We start from the raw sequence: 17,375 nt of genomic DNA, 5'->3' as shown, positions 1-17,375 counted from the left end.
TTCTAAATCGGCCATGATAACATGATGTGATCTTGATGATTGCCTTTATTTGAAGTACTAGGCCAGAAAACACTAACCAGGTTTCGTGTCATCTTTACTTATTTGTCTCGTAGCAGGCTCGGAGACCACCATGACATCATCTAGTGGGCAAACTTTCCAGATTACAGGAACATCGGTGGGTGGAAAAGTAGTGACCACCAAGCTCTCGGTGCCCGCCAACAGCAAGATCGTCACAGTCAACGTGCCAACTTCACAAGGAGGTATGGCAGCTTTGAGTTTCATTGCAAGCATGTTTGTATTTTATTACTTCCTCTGGGCTTCCTTGGGGGAAATATTCAGATGTGTCAAAACACACTGGTTAAACTGGTCAGCAGGCTGCTGACCAAGCCACCTCCTGTGGTGCTTTAAAAGGTGTGGTGTGCCTTCAGTCATTTTGAATGTTGACGGCTGCTAATGCGGGTCTAAGTATATTATTATTTACCGGGCATTATCCTCTGTTTGATTATTGCTATGGGTGATCCTGGCATACAAGCAGTTTCTACTCAGGCTGCCATTTTGTCTTGCACAGCAGGTAGTGTGAGTCTTTATCAGAGAAGCTGCATCTTTTGAAATATGTTTGTCCCTCCATTCATCCAATTTTTTTCAGATGAACCCATGTCTTCATTAACAGGAGGCCATTAGTTGAGTTAGTGGCATCCAAAATTGTAACATTAGCACAAGTGGAAACGATAATGCTTTAAAATCTGAACCATTGTAGTGGTTTCGGTATTTACTTAACATGATGACATTTTGCAAGTCCATAAAAATTACTCGGTAGGTAAAATCGTGATTTCAGCCCAATTCCCACTTGCGCTAAATGTGTTTGCAGCAGTCAGATTTATTTTTTCATGTCTGGCATTTCAAATATTCTTTTTACTGAAATGATTCCAGACAGTGTTTAAGTACCACATTGCAGTATCCATTCACTGAATACTGATGATAACACAAAAGCATCATCCAGGATTGTTGAAATAAAACATTTTCCATCAGCAAATGTGACGGGAACGATATTCACCATCAATACAAAGAAAGTGATTTTTCTTACCTTTGAAGTTGCCATGAAAGCAAAATTAAGTTCAGGTAGAGTGTAACCGTTTAATGGACGTGTATTTACCCAGCGTGACTGTTTGATTTGGCTGCCCTGTTTATTTTGGAATGGCTTAAGGAAGTTAGACAGGAAAACAGGTTTAGCCCAAAGGTCTGTTTCCCAAACAGGTAGCCCTCTATAGAAGGATTCCGTTTTTCCTTCCCCCCTCCCCTCCCCTCCCCAATCTTTTTGAATAACAGTACAGCTCTCTACTCACCAGAGTCCAAACTCCCCAACCTCTCCAAACAGTCAGTTCATAGAAAAGCATCTTTGATGTGGGCGACCAGTGAAACTACTCCACCGGTCCTTCGGCTGGATTTTACACATGTATTTGAAGAAGGAAACCCTTGATGTATACGTTTACCTGAATGGTTTCATGATGGGGGGAAAAAAAAAACACTGGTAGAAGGTAGCAGAATGAGAGAAGGGACCCTTACGGTTCCACCACCACCAGCTTCACGTGTGTTCATTAAAGCACATACCCTGCTGGGCAAATATGAAACGCCTCCTTTGTCGGATTAATTTGAAGAAAAAAAACGGACCTGAATTCATGCATAATGTATGAAGGGGATTGAGTATGTTGGGGGAAACCCAAGCTTTCATTGAGTGAGTCTTTGAAGATGTTGTTTACCTGCTCGACTATTTACCGTAGCTGGGATCAAAAGCCGGGCCAGCAGAGAAGCACACACATAATTTAGTGTGCAGCATTTTTAAACAACCGTGCATTTGTAACCACCGATTTGCATCACTGACCGTATTAGTTATGGTTGAATCGCTTCCTCGCTTTCAAACCGTTTTGATTCTCCTACATTTTAAACAGACATAACCTTTTGCACTTTTCCCTTCTTACTGTAGTCGTGTTGTCCAGACTGATCATGCCTTTGCCGCCTGCAGGTGTGGTTCAGCAGAAGGTGTTGGGTATCATCCCATCCAGCGCGGCAGGTGGTTCCCAGACCTACACCGCATTGCAACCTCGCACTAACGTGCTCAACATCAGGGCCAGCACTCCTGGCTCCCAGCAACAGGTACACCCCCTCCGCTCAACGTACATCACAACCTTCCTGCACACACGTTTTAATATCTTTACATTATTGTTTTAGGTTCTGGCAGGCGGTCAGATCCGTCCAGGAATGACTGTCATTCGGACACCAATCCAGCAAACGGGGGCGATGGGAAAGGCCGTGATTCAAACTCCCCTTGTAATGCAGCAAGGTAGAAATTATTTTCATCTTTTTCTCCGACAAATAGTAAAAATAAAACCCAATTAAATTACCCATGTTAATGATGAGTTTTGGATGACATTTGGGTCGATGAACACTGACATGCCCATTAATATTTGGTATGTTTATTTGGCACTTGGACAAAATGAATTATTGCCCCAATCTGACTGTGACTGGACGACTGAAGCGCATGTAAATGTGAGATGAACAAATCTGCATGATTATCCATCTTTCTGTAGGATGAGATCTTCCCGTCAGTTATCCATTTTTCTCACATGGGAACTGGAAAAAGGAATAAATTCCAAGTCCAATTTTGACCCTAACTCGTTAAAGCTGTGCAAATCAATGTACGGACCGACTCCAAATGTCTAGCAAGCACTGTAATACACTTTTGTCTTCCAGGCCAGGGCGGACAACAAGTGGTGACGCAGATCATTCGCGGCCAGGCCGTTTCAACAGCGATTGCTGGCACCGGCCCTGTTGCCACCGTAAGTGGCCAGAGTGCAGCCAGCCCCACTGCTACAGGACAAACACAAGCAGGCACCCCACGAGCACAGGGCCAGGGGCAAGTCAAACTTACCCTGGCGCAGCTTGGCCAGCTCATTCAGGTTAGTGAAGAATCGATTTCACAACAGCAGCGATGTGAGCGTGGGGGCCTCAATTCCACATAATGCATGTGACAGTTGGCTTTGAGATAAGAAAATTGTTAACGGATTTGTCAATTTATTTCATTTTTTTTTATCTTTTATGCATGTTTTTTTTTTTTTCTGCCTCACTGCAGAAGCAGCAGGTCTGCTCAGGTGTGGATCAGCAGACCAGTGTCCCTGGTAGTCAACAGACCCTGACTGTGATGGTTCAAGGCCAGGGACAGACATCTGGACAGCTGCAGGTCATCCCTCAAGGGGTAACTGTCATCCCGGGACCCGGACAGCAGCTAATGCAAGCAGCACTTCCCAGTGGCCAGATGCAGCGCTTTCTCTTTACACCCATGGCCTCCGCAGCCACTCCGACACCAAGCACAGGTATGATGGCATTATTGAAGACATGAATTTCTCATCTAAGGACTAAATGACTTTGAATTCTTTGACTTTAAAGTTTGAATATATGCCCTGAAGATATGCCTTAAAGTAACATTAAAGAAATGGACTTTGGGGGAAGGCCAAGTTACCGTTGTGTGTTTAAATCAAGCATTTTTTTTAGTTTAGTTTGTTATGCATCAAATGTTTGGATTTTTCTTCCCTGCAATTTTTTTGAATCGCCAAATTTTGCTTTACATACTTTACAAAATACCGCCGGGCCGCTACATAAAGCATACATAGGAGTGATTAGTTTTTATTTCTGACAATTCTAACAGCATCCATCTATTTTATTGAATGTACACGGTTACATTGTTTTTTTGTTTTTCTTTCAGTCACTCCAGCCACCACAGTTCCTGGCCAGGCTGACTCTGCCTCCATCAAGAGTCCAGCTCTACCCACCCAGCAGGCTGTTACTCCGGTTCAGGCAGGGACGACAACATTGGCCACCACTGTCGCACCCACGTCAGCCAGTCCACAGAGCCAGTTGCCCCACCAAACGCAAGCTCACATGCCCACCCAGTCACCCACATCGCTCCAGGTGAAAACACAGGGGGGAACCGCGCAGCTGAAGCTACAGCAATCTCCGCAGATCATCAGCATGTCGGGGCTCCAGCAGCAGGTGCAGGTACGACTGAAAAAGGCCACTGAACCACTTGTTACTGTACCCAAAATGGTCAATCTGACTAATTGAATGTGCTATAAAACATCTGTATACTTATTTTGATGATATTCTGAAGGGAAGGCATTGAATAAATATTTTTAAATAAAGGCTAAACCAGATTTCTGCGAACCATATCTGATATCGGTTGTGTTGTGGCTGCAGGTGTTGGCTCAGCTGCAGACCCAGCAGGGTGGAGGCGCCCTGCCACAGCACATCAAACTGCAGCTTCCTATTCAGATACAACAGACTGGGTCATCCTCAGCTCAGGGCGGACAGGTAAAACATTTACAAATTGTGATTTGATGTTAGGATTAAGTACAATTGATTGAATAATTGAGACTTAAGGACTTTCTATGCTTTCTACACAGATGGGCAACATAGTGACCATCCAGGCTGCTTCTGTTCAGGAGCAGCTGCAAAGGATCCAGCAGCTCAGAGAACAGCAACAACAGAAGAAGAAACAAGCTGCAGAGGCCAAAAGAGAGCAAGCCCTCAATGCAGCCAGCCAGAACGATATCATTCAGAAACAAGTGTGTACTTGAACACAATCGACCATTTTAAATCACAATCAACCCTTTTAAATGGCGTAAATGAAAAAAAACCAACAACGTTGTGATAAGATCCAATGTAAACCTTGACAACTGGCTGAAAATGTGATTTTCTTAAAAACTGCTCAATACTGAACATCTGAGTCCTTTGGCTCTAGTAGATTTAGTTCATTGTGGCGCAATGCTTTTCCCAAACATCCATTTCTATTTTCATTCAAGGGAATAAATTTTCTCATTTCTTTAAGGTGGTAATGAAACAAAATGCTGCGATTGAGCACCTGAAGCAGAAGAAGACCATGACGCCGGCCGAGAGAGAAGAGAATCAAAGGTTCGTGTCACTGCTGGTGTGAAAACAGGAGGGTTCCTATTTCAGGGTTAGAATTAAATGATCTCCTCATTAGGTAAGAATTAGCCATGATATTCTTTTTTTTTTTTGGAAGGAAGGGGGGATGCAAAAGTAAAACACTGTCCAACATCACACAACATCCCATACTCTACACAGTATGGGAACGTTTGGGTGTGTCGCCACCACCAGCTGCTTATACATGAGGACAAAGTCAAATAGATGTATAAACAAGAGCGGCTGCAGAGTTTAATCACTGAAGCCCTGTTGTTTTACTTAATTTTAGTTTGACTATTTGAGCTAAATAATCTATTTAAAACTATACATCACTATACATAGAACATATGAGGCACTCATAGTTGTCTGTTGCTATGTCCATGGGACATTCTGGTTACTTTTTGAAGTACAATAGTTCATTAAAAAACTTTAAATGTGTCCATAAAAGGCTTCCATTTAATGCTGCCAGTAAATGATCCTGTCATGTGTTTATGTGCACAGATACTGTGTCAACACCATGCCCATTCATGCTGAACCAAACGAGCATGACTTCCCTGCCTCTTGCCTCCGCTTGTATTACATTTATCATTCCTCCACGTCGTCCTTTCCCCCCCCCCCCTCTCTGAAATGTGATGTTTCGTTGCGTGTCTTTGTGTGAGCTGGCACAAACATGAGATGATCACCTCAATGGCCACTTTCCCTTCATGTGGTGTGTCACATCTCAGATGGCGCAGTTATTTATTAAAACCAGGATTTACGTTTTTTGTGATAAACTTTTGTAACTTATCATCTCCCTCACCCCTGTGTGCCAGGATGATTGTGTGCAACCAGGTAATGAAGTTTATCCTCGACCGGATAGACAAGGATGAGAGGCAGGCAGCCAAGAGGCGGAAGAAGGAAGAGGTGGTGGAGGCCAAGAGGAGGCTGGCAAATGCCAGCAAGCTCTCCTCACTGCTGTACCGGCACAAAGAGAGCCTCAAGATGGAGATCCTGAAGAAGCGGGCTCTTCTCGACAAGGAGCTGCAGTTGGAGGCCCAGGTATAGATGATAGGAAGACTTTTATTCAATGTGTAGAGTTTCAAAACGGGATTCGATCAATGCACAAGGTCACAACTTCACCAGAGGGGCTTTTACACCATGTGTCCTCAGGAGGAGCTAAAAAGGGATTTGCTGCAAATGCGTCAGGAGAAGGAGAGGGCTCAGGCCGCCGCCGCCGCTCGCACTCAGCTGCAACACGCGCACAGCAACAGTTCTCAGCATCACTACACAACTGTTACCTCAGCGCACAAGCGGAAACGGGAGGAGGGGAGGGAGATCCCAACGTCAACAAAGTCCAAGAAGAAGAAGATGATCTCAACAACCAGTACAAAGGAGAGCAAGAAAGACACCAAGCTGTACTGCATCTGCAAGACGCCCTATGATGAAACCAAGTACGATACTGTCAACTCAAACTAAACTATTGCCAAACGCTGGCCAGAAGGATGATTATGATTATGCCATTTTTATTTTTTTTTTAAAATGGTTGTAGCATCAGCGCTGTGTCTTTATATTCATGTTCTATTTCTCTGAAGGTTCTACATTGGCTGTGACTTGTGTACCAACTGGTATCACGGAGAGTGTGTCGGCATCACAGAAAAGAAGGCAAAGAAGATGGACGACTACATCTGCGTGGAGTGTAAACGTGGTCAGCAAAGCAGCACTGAAGAGCTCTATTGCATCTGTCAGACTCCGTACGATGAGTCCCAGTAAGTACCTGGAAGAGTTTGCGTGGGGCGTGTCACAAGCTTTACAGCATCAGCCATCAACGTCATTGCTAGCATAAAATATAATAATATAATCTAATGCAAAAATCCGAGCACCCTCGGTCAAAGGTTCTACTATTGTGAAGAGTTAAGCAAGTGGAACATGACATCAACTGTAAAAGGTGTAAAGTTTTTTCATCTTTCCCAGAAGGGACGAGTGCCCTCTTTGGCCGTTTGGCTGTAAAGGCTTTTTGTAGCTGCAAAGAGTCCTGTTTGAAGGATATTTCTTCATTCTCTCCACCAAAGTCTTCCATTTCTGTGAGATTTCTGGGTCATCCTGCCTGAACTTGAGGTCTATCCATGGTCAGGGGAGTGAGGGCCATGGTAAAACCTTCTGCTATTGCCTCTTGAGGTGGTTTAGGTGGATTTTGTGGTCTGTTGGGGGTCTTTACCCATTTGTGGAAGCCATTCTCTTCAACTTCCACATTTTTTACAGAAAGTCTTATGTTTGCTTCCTAAAAAGCATCATCCTTGTCCGAGGTTCTTTTTCAAACCTCTGACACTGAATTCCGTGATGACTTCTGTCTTCTGATGACTCTTCCATATTTCTGCTGGTGTGGTCCAGGCCAATTCCAGAGTCTGCCAAACCTTCTCGGAGGTCTTCTGTGGTCAAACTGGGGTTTTAACTGGCTTTTGTAACTATCCAACAAGCAGTTGGCTCTCATTTTCTTGGTCTTCCAGACTTTATCTCCACCTCTGTGGTTCCCGTTAACTGCCACTGAAGAAATGGGCATCTGAAAAGACTTTGATGTCTTCTGATAGACATTTCTTGCATTGTGGATCATCATTCGTTTTCAGAGTTCTAGGCAAGTGCTGAGAGGAGCTCATAGCTGCTGAGGTTTTGAAGATTTGAGGAGGTATTTATGAAGCTTTGAAATTCGCATCACGTGACCTTTCCTCATGATGACTGTAAATGAGCCATGACCCTAAAGGGCTCATTTAGGTCTGATAGCTTGATCAAAGTTATCTGAGGGCTCAGATCTCCTGGGGTTCCTGTTCACACCCCTGTTCATTATAAAATCGAGCAAAACAAAAATAATACGTTAATACCATTGCTTGTCTAAGTTTTTTTCTTTTGGAGATTGTTTCATCTTCCACTTGCTTAACCCTGGAACAGAAACTGACCAGGGCTCAGGACACTGTAAATACAATGTTTGTACATAAGGGGAAAAGTTGTTGATCTAAATGAGCTTTTTTTTTTTTGCTTTTTCAGGTTCTACATCGGCTGTGACCGGTGCCAGAATTGGTACCACGGCCGGTGCGTGGGCATTCTGCAAAGCGAGGCCAACCACATCGATGAATACGTGTGTCCACAGTGTCAGTCCACGGAGGACGCCATGACCGTTTTCGCACCACTCACTGACAAGGATTACGAGGGCCTACGGAGAACTTTACGTTCCTTACAGGTAAAGAGATGGTTTCATTTTCCAAGTATGCGAATGGAATGTGTCTTAAACTTGGACAGTGTTGTGATTTAATCTAAAAGTGATTCACATGTGTGCTGTATGATTTTAAATATTTTTTGAATTGTGGTTTTATGGTGAACAAATTTAGTTCTGGGACAAAAGTTATGTTTTGCCCATTTAGTTGGAGAGTCTCGCGGTTCATTAGTCCTCACAACTTTTTTGCATTGATGTTTTGGGCCATAATCACTTGGGGTTAAGATGTAAATCTCTGTACTCTGATAATTTACCTGAATGCATGTCAGGATTTGATAAAGCGACTTTTTTAAAAACATCTCTTTCCTGATTACGTTCAGTGGCACAGCTTATGTTCCAGAACTGAAAAAAAGTGCAGCAAATAACCGTCTGCTGTCAGTCTTTTGTTGGGTTTTGGCTCCACAGACTGTTGTTTTGGCCAGCTCCCTGCATTTTTTTGTTTGTACTAGCTTCCCTTTCTCCTCTTCTCCCTTATACTCTGTTATTTTCTCCTCCTCCTCTCCCGTCGGCCTGTGTTTGTGTGATATGGAGATCGAAGCGTGGGGGACTCGTGAGAAAATATCTGTGTTGACCCACCTGTTCCCCACATCACGCTGACGGTGCTGTTTGTTGTTCTTCAGGGGTCTGATCTTTCATGTTCTTCCCTTCATTGATCTGTCTTGTCGGCTCCTCCCTCCTACGCAGGCACACAAAATGGCGTGGCCTTTCCTCGAGCCAGTGGACACGAATGACGCCCCCGACTACTACAGAGTTATCAAGGAACCAATGGGTGAGTGAGGAAGTGTCGGCATAACACGCATTAGGAAAAGTTTGTCCAGTGGGGGCACCGTGACTGAATTAATACTGACACATTTCCTGCATGGCAGCAGTTTCAGCCTCGGCTCTTTTGCTGCAAGCGTGGCCCGTGTATGTTTGGGCAGCTTCTCCCATTCGTCTCGGCTGAAGGTGGAAGGGGAAGTTAAGTCTGGGCTCTGGCTGGGTCGTTCGAGGACATTCACAGATCTGTCCTGAAGCCACTGCTTTGTTATTCTGGCTTCCAGAGTGTGCTGGAGCAGAATATCATCAAGGATGTCATTGCTGCATCTTCCCCTGCTGCCAAAAACATCCCCACAGCACCTTCCACCATCATGCTTCATGCTGTGAGGATGGTGGTAGCCAGGTGAGGAGCCACTGGGCGTTTCCTCCAGACGTGACGCTTGGCAACGGTTAAATCTCGAGTCTGGGACTGCTTTTTGCCGAGCGGTGGCTTCCTTTTCCTCCACCCAAATCGGTGGAGAGATGTCGAAATGGTTGTCCTTCTGGAAGGTTCTCCTCTCTCCACACAGCAGTGTTGGAGATCTGGCCGGGCAGAAGCTCTCGGAGGAGGCCCAGTGGTTCTTCTTCTGTTTCTGATCCCTGCCTCTATGCGGTTCCGTCCTGCAGGTGCATTGAAGATGACTTGGATTGTCAGACCTTATATAGGCAGGTGTGTCTGAATCTACCAGGTGGAGCCAAGATGTAGAAACACCTGAAGCTTGATGAGTGATTGTTTCAAACAAACTATTTCACTTTGTCATGATGAGCTGCTATGTGTACGATTTACTCAGCTAAAAAAAATGAATCCAATCTATTTTGGAAAGAAGAAAATGGGATTCTCAGGACTTAGTCGATCCCAGTGCTGAATTAACAGGATCCTCAGTAAGTGGAAGCCTCAGAATGTGTGTTTTTATTTTATAATTGCCGAAGGTAATTATGGAAGCAGCACCCAGTTTCTGGACATAAAAAGTATAAACAGCCTCCAGGAGGCCAGCGGGGACCAAGCCCCCCAACTTGGATCAAACCAGCCATGCAATTGGGGATTTGCGTCAGCAAAACCTTTTTGAACTTCCACACAAACAAACCGTTAATGAGCTGGTGCAGGTCTGCTGGACTTCCTGTGGAAAGGAAGCAGGCCAACACTTAGCCCCTCTCCTGGAAACATTTGTGCTCTACTCTCAGATCCATGGCAAGAAATCGAGCTCAAAAAACACGAAAAGGAACATTTGGCTGATGTAGCTGTGACTCTCCGCAGTTTTTTGGGGGGGGATGGGCTTGGGATGAAATCTGTTGATGGAGAAGAAGGAGGGTATTGATATTGGGAATGAGGTTTGTACACGTTAGATGGATGGGAGCCCTGGAGGGTCAGAGTCAGACATGTTTGTTTGGACTGAATTACATTTTTATCAAACAAAAAAACAAAATGTCTTTTTCTTCCCAATTGGAGTTCTCTGAAAGCTCATTGACAGTCAGATAATTGATTCCCAGCCAACCAATTCAACTGGTACACGGACAAAAATTCAAACACATTCCCGGAGGGGGGGTCTGTTCATCACTGAGACTGCAAAAATGCCATATTTCTGCCAGTCTAATCTCTGATATGACTGTTGGGGTTTACTAATTTCCACTTTGTTGATGGATGCCTTGTGCTCAGACCTTTCTACCATGGAGGACAGGCTACAGAGGCGCGAGTACGTCAAGCTGACTGAGTTTGTAGCAGACATGACCAAAATCTTCGACAACTGCCGCTACTACAACCCCAGCGACTCACCCTTCTACCAGTGTGCCGAAGTTCTGGAGAACTTCTTCGTCCAGAAGCTCAAATGCTTTAAAGCCAGCAGGTGAGAAGACGACTTCCTGTAGGAATAAAATGATTTTCACTCCCGGGGGGTGAATAGTTAACCCCCCCCCACACACCTCACTGCATGATGCGACCGCTTTAGCTGGACTTTTACCACAACGCAAGCTAATAATAAACACATGACACTGATGATGTGGTTTTGGCTGTTAATTGGCACCATCCCAGTGAGTTGAACTGGAGCCTGTGTGTGTGGATGTGAGACGCATGAGCATTCCCGGTGGTTCCATTCAGATTCAGCTTTAAGTGCTTGCTATGCCAACACACTTCATCAGTTAATCCTTCTGTCCTGGCATTGTTGTTATTTTTCACACTATACAGCTTTTAATTTAAAAAAATGACCTCTCTTTGTCCTTTTCTGCAGGTCTCATAACAACAAACTACAATCAGGAACCTCTTAGCGCCTGTAAATCAAGATAACCGCACCTCGTGGTTTTCTCCTAAATATATAAGCCCGCGAGGTCTGAGTCTGGCACCAACACTCTGCTGCGGTGCTAAAAGCAGAAAAAAAGGCTCTGTGTCATCCAAAGTGTCACTGGGATGAAGCAGACAGACTGGCCTACACGTCTCTCAACTCGCCCTCAAACCATGTTCATAGCTGGAAAACGCAGCATCAGCTTTTCTGTACTGCATGTCAAGGTCTGTGGCAACATGTAACTAAACATGGGGAGGGGCGTCTTTGTATCCTGGGGTTTGTATGAAAATTTTATAATTGCATTTTAAGCATTTTTGGGAACATTTTGTAGCCTGGAATTATCCCTTTTGTAAAAGGGGAGAATTTCTTTATGTTATTAAAAAACCAACTATTAAAAATCAATTCCTTCTGTTTCAGTCAAAGTGTCTTTATTTTCTTGTTAAAGAGTTGAGAGATGATGTAGCTTCTGTCTTCTTTTCTGTTTTTCCACAGTTTCCCATCACTTTTGTAACCCGATGGTGGTGTGTCTCATCCACTGTTTGTAATATGTATTGTATATTATTCCTGTCAAAATATGTAGAGATGAAAAATTTCTAGAGAAGTAGAAACTTTTATTTTTCACTCTTTAAACCAGCAAGTCCGCCTCTATATTCAAGTATTTTGTTTTTTAATTAAATTCTAAAGCCTTTATATTAAAAGCGCTGCATATTGTGAGCATCAAATTTTCAAATGAGTAGAATGAGGAGTTATTTGTCTTTCCCCCCCCTCAATAAACCAACCAGTTCATCTTCTGTATTGACATTGCATTTCTTGTATTATTTATTCACGTTAAGGAAAACGGCTTTTTGAGTCATGATGAAGAAGCTTACGTTCAGATTAAGTGCTCTATGTTTTTAATGAAACGTGGCAACTGAAGAGGTTCTCTTTTGTACTTGATAGGACATTTCATCCTAGGTAATAAAGTAACTGAGTTTTAAGGAGATGTCTTCTTTATTTGGGGGGGGTTGTTATTTCTTGGTTTAAAATTCAACTTCACTTTCACCAGATCGCCACTGGCCTTTGAGGCTTTTGCCACTATTAGCTGTAATAAAAGAGAATGCTGTGGGTGGGCCGGTTTGATCGTGGCAGGCAATGAAACTGGTTTCTCAGGAACAAACTGGGCGACCCCCTGCATCAGTGGGAATCTTTTTGCCCCCACCGGCATGCTTGTCTGCAGCTGGAGTTTATGTCCTTTGCTTTCCTAAAAATCCAGTGTGTGAATCATTTTGCCAGACGTATTTGAAGGAGAGACTGCAGAGCAGAAGCCTGGTTAATTCCCAGGATGACCCAAATGCTGTCTTGATTATTTATTTCAAATTGAGTGATGGATTGTGGAAACAACCCAGAAACCATTAACCATATTGCTGGCTGTTTATTAAATGGAATAAAACATGCCGAGGTCATCTTTTAAAAAAACAAACAAAACAGAACTATATCTAATGGGTTCACAAGTAGGCAGAGAATTGAGTGTTATTACTACTGATTAACTAAGACAAATGTGATGATATTTCTCAGAGCAGAAAGTTAATCCAAGCCGGCACGGGGGTTCAGCCGCCCACTTCCTCTCATCATCCTCTGGATGAAGGACGAGGTCACGACCTTCTGTCGCTCAAAACTTTTCCTGCGATCAAATTACCAGAGAATGGAAGCCTCTCCTGGGTTTGACCCTTTCCCTCTCTTCCTTCTCTGAACTCACCACTTCAACCACTAAATGGACCCAGAAGCTTCTGCAGATGCTAATGGTGTAGCGGGTCCATCATACAGGAAGAGGCGCTTGAGATCTCTCCACATCCCCCACGATGAGGAATGTGCTCCCGTGGAGAAGGGAGCCGAGGTGTGGAGCAGGCTCCTGTTTCCTGACTGAGTCCTGATCCCTGATCAGCCAGGAAACTGTCTGGAACTGAAACTATACTTATCAATTACTCAAAAAAATGCCAATCACAAGCACAAATACGCATCTTTATTTATTTGTGTTAAGCAAAGCAACACGAGCGTTCAGTGCAAAACATTTCTGTCACCATAAGAAACGTGAGCTCAGGGTCGTACAACATCCACACGGGGATTTCTGTTTAAGTCCAAAGCTCATTTTGCTGTTTTGCATAAACATTCTCTCACTATATTGGTGTGAATGAGAGTGCAGTGATATACGTCATATATATGTTAGCCCAGCAGTGAGCTGGTGCCTCTGCAGCTGCGTCCATCCCTCTGTTCTCTGAACAGTAACTGCATTTCCTGCTGGCTGCTCACTATATTGAAATATGATAACGAGGGTACATCTGGAATTATCCACAACATATATGCGTGTCTCACATATATTTGGAGGTAATAAAGAGAAGAATATTGAGTTGAGGGAAGAGTAAATGAAATGAAATGTATTTAAGCTGTTTTCGTGTGGGTGGGGGGGAAGGGGGGGGGATTGCTCTTCAGGACTTCATGAACCAGCCATGAATGAAGACCTCAGGCAGAGATTCTACCACATATAGCTGAAGGGAACGTCTTCATCGATGTCCTAGACATTCTAAAATGGCCGCTTCTTAAGAGTTTAAAGATGTTTTTAACAGAGAGGACACAATGTAGTCGATTCAAATCAGTGACCCGAGCTGAGACAAGTCCATTAAAAAAATAAATACACACTCTCGGCAATATATCTTCCCATTCTGCACATCAATAAAGGGTTAAATAAACATCCGTTCAGATGGACTGCAATGTCTCTTCCTGTGCAGCAGGGGGCAATAGTTTTGTCACAGTTTTATCTGCACCTGGAGCGGGTGGCCTCGGACACTTTCTGGTGCCTCCATTTGTTGAATCTCTTGATGTAGCTGTTGCTTTTGAGAATTCCATCGCCGGGCTTCAGTTTGCCCAACAACAAGTTGAGCAGATTACTGGGTAGGTGGCGCCTCCGGTGGTAGATCTGGCCCATTACAATGTATCTGGTCCCTTATAACACAAAAACAAACACTAGAATAGCTGAAAAGGGCAACTCAGCAACTCATCTCTGCTTTTTTTTGTGTAGAATTTCCAACTTACCCAGCTTGATATCAGGACACGGTTTGCTGCACTTGTAGGTGTCCAGAACCAGAAGTTGAACTTTGAAGAAGAAGTTGTCTGGGCTCACGTAGAGACGGCTCATTTTGTAGAAGCCGTCGCTGCTCACCATCAGGGTGATGAGGCGCACGCCTTTACGCAGCACCTCAATGTCATGGACGATGCCGTTAACAGCTGTGGGCGGAAGGTAAGTCGCATTGTTGGAAATCCACCGACAGTTTGTACCATCAAAAGCTTTCAAGGGCACCTTTTTATTGGGAAAGGTATAAAGCTAGTCTAACCAATAGGAATTCTTCCACCGAAGACAGTTGGGCACCATTTTGTGTCACCAAACCAAAGAGAATTCTGGGAATTTTGGTTTCAGCTGGGACAAACTTACCGAACTCACTGTAGCAGTAATACTCTCTCTCGTCCTTCTCCTTCCTGCATTCACTCATGCAGAACGCATCGTGTGCGAAGTCGGATTCTGCAGAGAAGAGGCGGAGGTGTGAGAAGGACAGGCAACCAGAGTCAGGGCATCACTGGAGGGGCATTAAAAGCCAGGCGCCCCCCTCCTCTGCATAGGACAGGAGGAGGAGGGGAAGGGTGGCATGTGTGAAGAGATCACAACACATTTTCATCTTAATTACACCGTCTGAACTCTCACTTGCCCTGTAATCTCTCACACAAATGTTTCGGGTCAAGCAGTTGTAATTAGTGGTGGGGGGACTTTCAACGCCCGCTGGGAGAGGAGGAATCCATGGCCGTCATTATCACTCAGCGCAAACTCCACGTGAACTGACGACATTACGGCCACGGCCGTTCACACACATTTATTTTCCAGCTCTCTCTTTTTTAAACTTAATAAAAAAGGGAACAACAAAGGCAACAATTCGTTATGACTTAGATCTCCAGTCAGATTAGAGGAGTTATGATGGTCCGAATGGGATTTCTCAGCTTGGAAGATTGCAACAGTCCAAGTCGTGTCCTCATTTTTCACCTAAATTCAATTAGAACCCGTTTTCCCCTGAAATTTCACAGATTATTGCTGTGGTAAATAAGCGCCAGAGGTGTCACCAGACTCTTAATGTTCTGACTAATTCTTAAAAGGGAGAGAGTGTTGATCTACCTCTCCTCAAGAGGTCAAACTGGTACACCAGGCTGGAGGATCTCCTGTTGAAGTTGATGGGGAGCCTGCTGTTGTTCCGGCTCTCTGCCCCGACGAAGGACTGATAAAAGCTGGACTTTCCCGGCCGGTTCTCCTCTGGGTTCAGCCGCCGGTTGAGGAGATCCTTCCTTGGTGGAGGTGTTGGCTGTTGTGGCTGAGCCTGAGGCTGGACCGGGCCCCTGGCTCTGGAGTGGGGCTGATGGTTTGGCTCGCTCTGCGGGAGAGTGCTGATGTTGGACTGGCTGTCCTGGTTTGTCTTCTGCACCGTCCGGTTGTTGTTGATGAGGACGGCGGCGGTCGCTGAAGCCGCGGTCCCGGTCAGCGGGGGTTTGGGGAGCACGCCAACAGCTTGCCGGACTTTCTCGCCGTTGTGCTCCTGCAGGCGGTCGTTCTTCAGCGCCTTTTTGCTCTTGTTGTGGAGGCTGTGGTGGCGAAGGATGGGGCCCAGGTCGGTGTGCTTGGGCCAGACGGCGGAGGGCAGAGGGTGGAGGGCAAATTTGGACTCCTGACCATTCTTCTCCAGGGGCTCACTGATGGGGAGAGAGGGCTCTTTGACCATCAACCAGCTCTGGTTGCTTGGTGCTGCTTCCATTGGAGCCTTTTCTGATAGGCTGAGAAGATCTACAGCAACACACACATTTTGAGTCACAACAGGGTGTTTCAATAACGAAACTGCGATCGATCAAAGCGGAGCTTTAGAAATAAACGTATAAAAAGAGCTAATGAGTATTTCCTGTTTACAGCATTGATGCTGTAATATGAATAAAACCTTTGTTTTTGTTTTCCTTTTTTGCACTTTAGGAATGTGAACAGCTTCAAAACCTCTAAAAGCAAATCTCAACGGAGCTTTATCTATTTAATTGAGTTCTACTTTATTTATGTATGGTTACAGTCAGGAGTGTCTGAAACCCAGATATCTATAGGGTGTCTTAAATACACGAGTTTCTACATCATGTCTACTTAGAATACCTTAAACTCACACTGAAGGAAAACAGAAAGAAAGAAGGAAATTATCTTTGGCTCACCGTTAACACCTTCATCTGTCTTGTGTAGACGAAACCAGAGAAACAGGAGAAAGAGAGTAATTCCTGACATCTTGGATGTTGACTGTAAACGCACATGAGATTTCTGGGGTTTTTATACAGGCGGTGGAGGAATGAGGAGGAATGGGAGGGAGAGGCTGTGAAGGTTCTGGATGAAGCCTTCATCTTTACTCCCCTCTGCTGCCCACACTGAAAACCTGCAACACATTAACGTGACTCAGCGAGTCAGGGTGGTTAGATTGAATTGGCAGATTCTTGGACAATTTCTTCCTGGTCACAGCTGTTTTATTTTGAATTCCAATTTTAAGAAATCCAATAAGCCGAGTTGGTCTGTAATCAGCATTACATGATGTAAACATAATAATGCCTCGGCGAATGCGTCCAAGGAAATATTAGAGCGTGTGACCTTTTCTTGTCCAGGCAGTGTATTATCTATAGATATAGATCTATAGATATGGTTGGTAGAGATAATCAGTTGCTCAGGACGCATGCTTTATTTTCTTTTATCTATGCTTTTTATTGCAATCATACAGCCTCTTCAATAAATACATCAACTTTAACCCCAAGTGTGAAAAATGATTATAACATCAAAGTAATCCCTAGTAGTACCTCCCCAAGGAGGCTTTTATGTCAGAACAAAGCCATCAATCATTTTCAAAGCAAATAAACGAAAGCAAATAAAAACAAAATGTTAAATAGATGAAAAGATTATTAGAAATTGTTTAAAAAAAAGAAAGTGTTTTCGCTGCTGGACAGTACGGAGAGTGATCCACTCAAACTTTGGAGAATAGACGTAAGCATCAGTGAAACCATGAACT

At 44.2% G+C, this 17,375-nt stretch overlaps 2 protein-coding genes across 7 annotated transcripts in view; one reads left to right on the top strand and one right to left on the bottom strand.

Moving 5' to 3' along the window:
• The window catches only part of LOC101065712 (nucleosome-remodeling factor subunit BPTF), a 29,070-nt gene extending 16,810 nt beyond the window's left edge, over nucleotides 1-12,260 (top strand). For 3 of the 4 annotated variants that reach the window (XM_029850642.1, XM_011619518.2, XM_029850639.1), the window contains 16 exons: nucleotides 114-260; nucleotides 2,021-2,151; nucleotides 2,227-2,338; nucleotides 2,749-2,954; nucleotides 3,128-3,368; nucleotides 3,758-4,050; nucleotides 4,249-4,362; nucleotides 4,455-4,616; nucleotides 4,880-4,962; nucleotides 5,787-6,012; nucleotides 6,124-6,404; nucleotides 6,546-6,719; nucleotides 7,990-8,182; nucleotides 8,900-8,984; nucleotides 10,665-10,851; nucleotides 11,233-12,260. In XM_029850642.1, coding sequence (XP_029706502.1) covers nucleotides 114-260; nucleotides 2,021-2,151; nucleotides 2,227-2,338; nucleotides 2,749-2,954; nucleotides 3,128-3,368; nucleotides 3,758-4,050; nucleotides 4,249-4,362; nucleotides 4,455-4,616; nucleotides 4,880-4,962; nucleotides 5,787-6,012; nucleotides 6,124-6,404; nucleotides 6,546-6,719; nucleotides 7,990-8,182; nucleotides 8,900-8,984; nucleotides 10,665-10,851; nucleotides 11,233-11,269 — 2,672 coding nt within the window. In that variant the 3' untranslated portion in view covers nucleotides 11,270-12,260. The remainder of the gene's footprint in view (nucleotides 1-113; nucleotides 261-2,020; nucleotides 2,152-2,226; nucleotides 2,339-2,748; nucleotides 2,955-3,127; nucleotides 3,369-3,757; nucleotides 4,051-4,248; nucleotides 4,363-4,454; nucleotides 4,617-4,879; nucleotides 4,963-5,786; nucleotides 6,013-6,123; nucleotides 6,405-6,545; nucleotides 6,720-7,989; nucleotides 8,183-8,899; nucleotides 8,985-10,664; nucleotides 10,852-11,232) is intronic. The other variant, XM_029850640.1, reaches the window with a different exon arrangement.
• Nucleotides 12,261-12,712: 452 nt separating this feature from the next.
• LOC105418802 (uncharacterized) lies at nucleotides 12,713-16,724 on the bottom strand. Of its 3 annotated transcripts, XR_003891536.1 has the most exons (7): nucleotides 16,540-16,723; nucleotides 15,476-16,135; nucleotides 14,747-14,833; nucleotides 14,350-14,541; nucleotides 14,082-14,259; nucleotides 13,019-13,222; nucleotides 12,713-12,943 (listed from the first exon to the last, which is right to left on the bottom strand). XR_003891536.1 is itself a non-coding variant. In XM_011619521.2 (6 exons), exons 1-6 carry the CDS (start codon nucleotides 16,607-16,609, stop codon nucleotides 13,201-13,203), a joined length of 1,209 nt encoding a protein of 402 aa, XP_011617823.2. In that variant the 5' UTR covers nucleotides 16,610-16,723; the 3' UTR covers nucleotides 12,713-13,200. The 3 variants fall into 3 exon arrangements, 2 of the variants coding, with proteins under 2 accessions (XP_011617823.2, XP_029706515.1); XM_011619521.2 differs by having other exon boundaries at nucleotides 12,713-13,222; XM_029850655.1 differs by lacking the exons at nucleotides 12,713-12,943; nucleotides 13,019-13,222 and adding an exon at nucleotides 13,274-13,568 and having other exon boundaries at nucleotides 16,540-16,724.
• Nucleotides 16,725-17,375: the final 651 nt, after the last annotated feature.

The sequence above is a fragment of the Takifugu rubripes genome, chromosome 17 (genome assembly GCF_901000725.2).
Source record: "Takifugu rubripes chromosome 17, fTakRub1.2, whole genome shotgun sequence".
Taxonomy (NCBI): Eukaryota; Metazoa; Chordata; class Actinopteri; order Tetraodontiformes; family Tetraodontidae; genus Takifugu; species Takifugu rubripes.
The sequence above is the reverse complement of the archived record's forward strand: the minus strand, read 5'-3'. Positions and strand labels throughout refer to the sequence as shown.

What these genes read in the sequence shown, in the direction of transcription:
- LOC105418802 (XM_029850655.1), bottom strand. Translation starts at nt 16,609, where the DNA reads ATGTCAGGAATTACTCTCTTTCTCCTGTTTCTCTGGTTTCGTCTACAC. An exon ending in TTACTGCTACAGTGAGTTCG is followed by an intron (nt 14,542 to 14,746) that starts GTAAGTTTGTCC and finishes TTCCGCCCACAG; the next exon opens with CTGTTAACGGCATCGTCCAT. An exon ending in GTGTCCTGATATCAAGCTGG is followed by an intron (nt 14,260 to 14,349) that starts GTAAGTTGGAAA and finishes TTGTGTTATAAG; the next exon opens with GGACCAGATACATTGTAATG.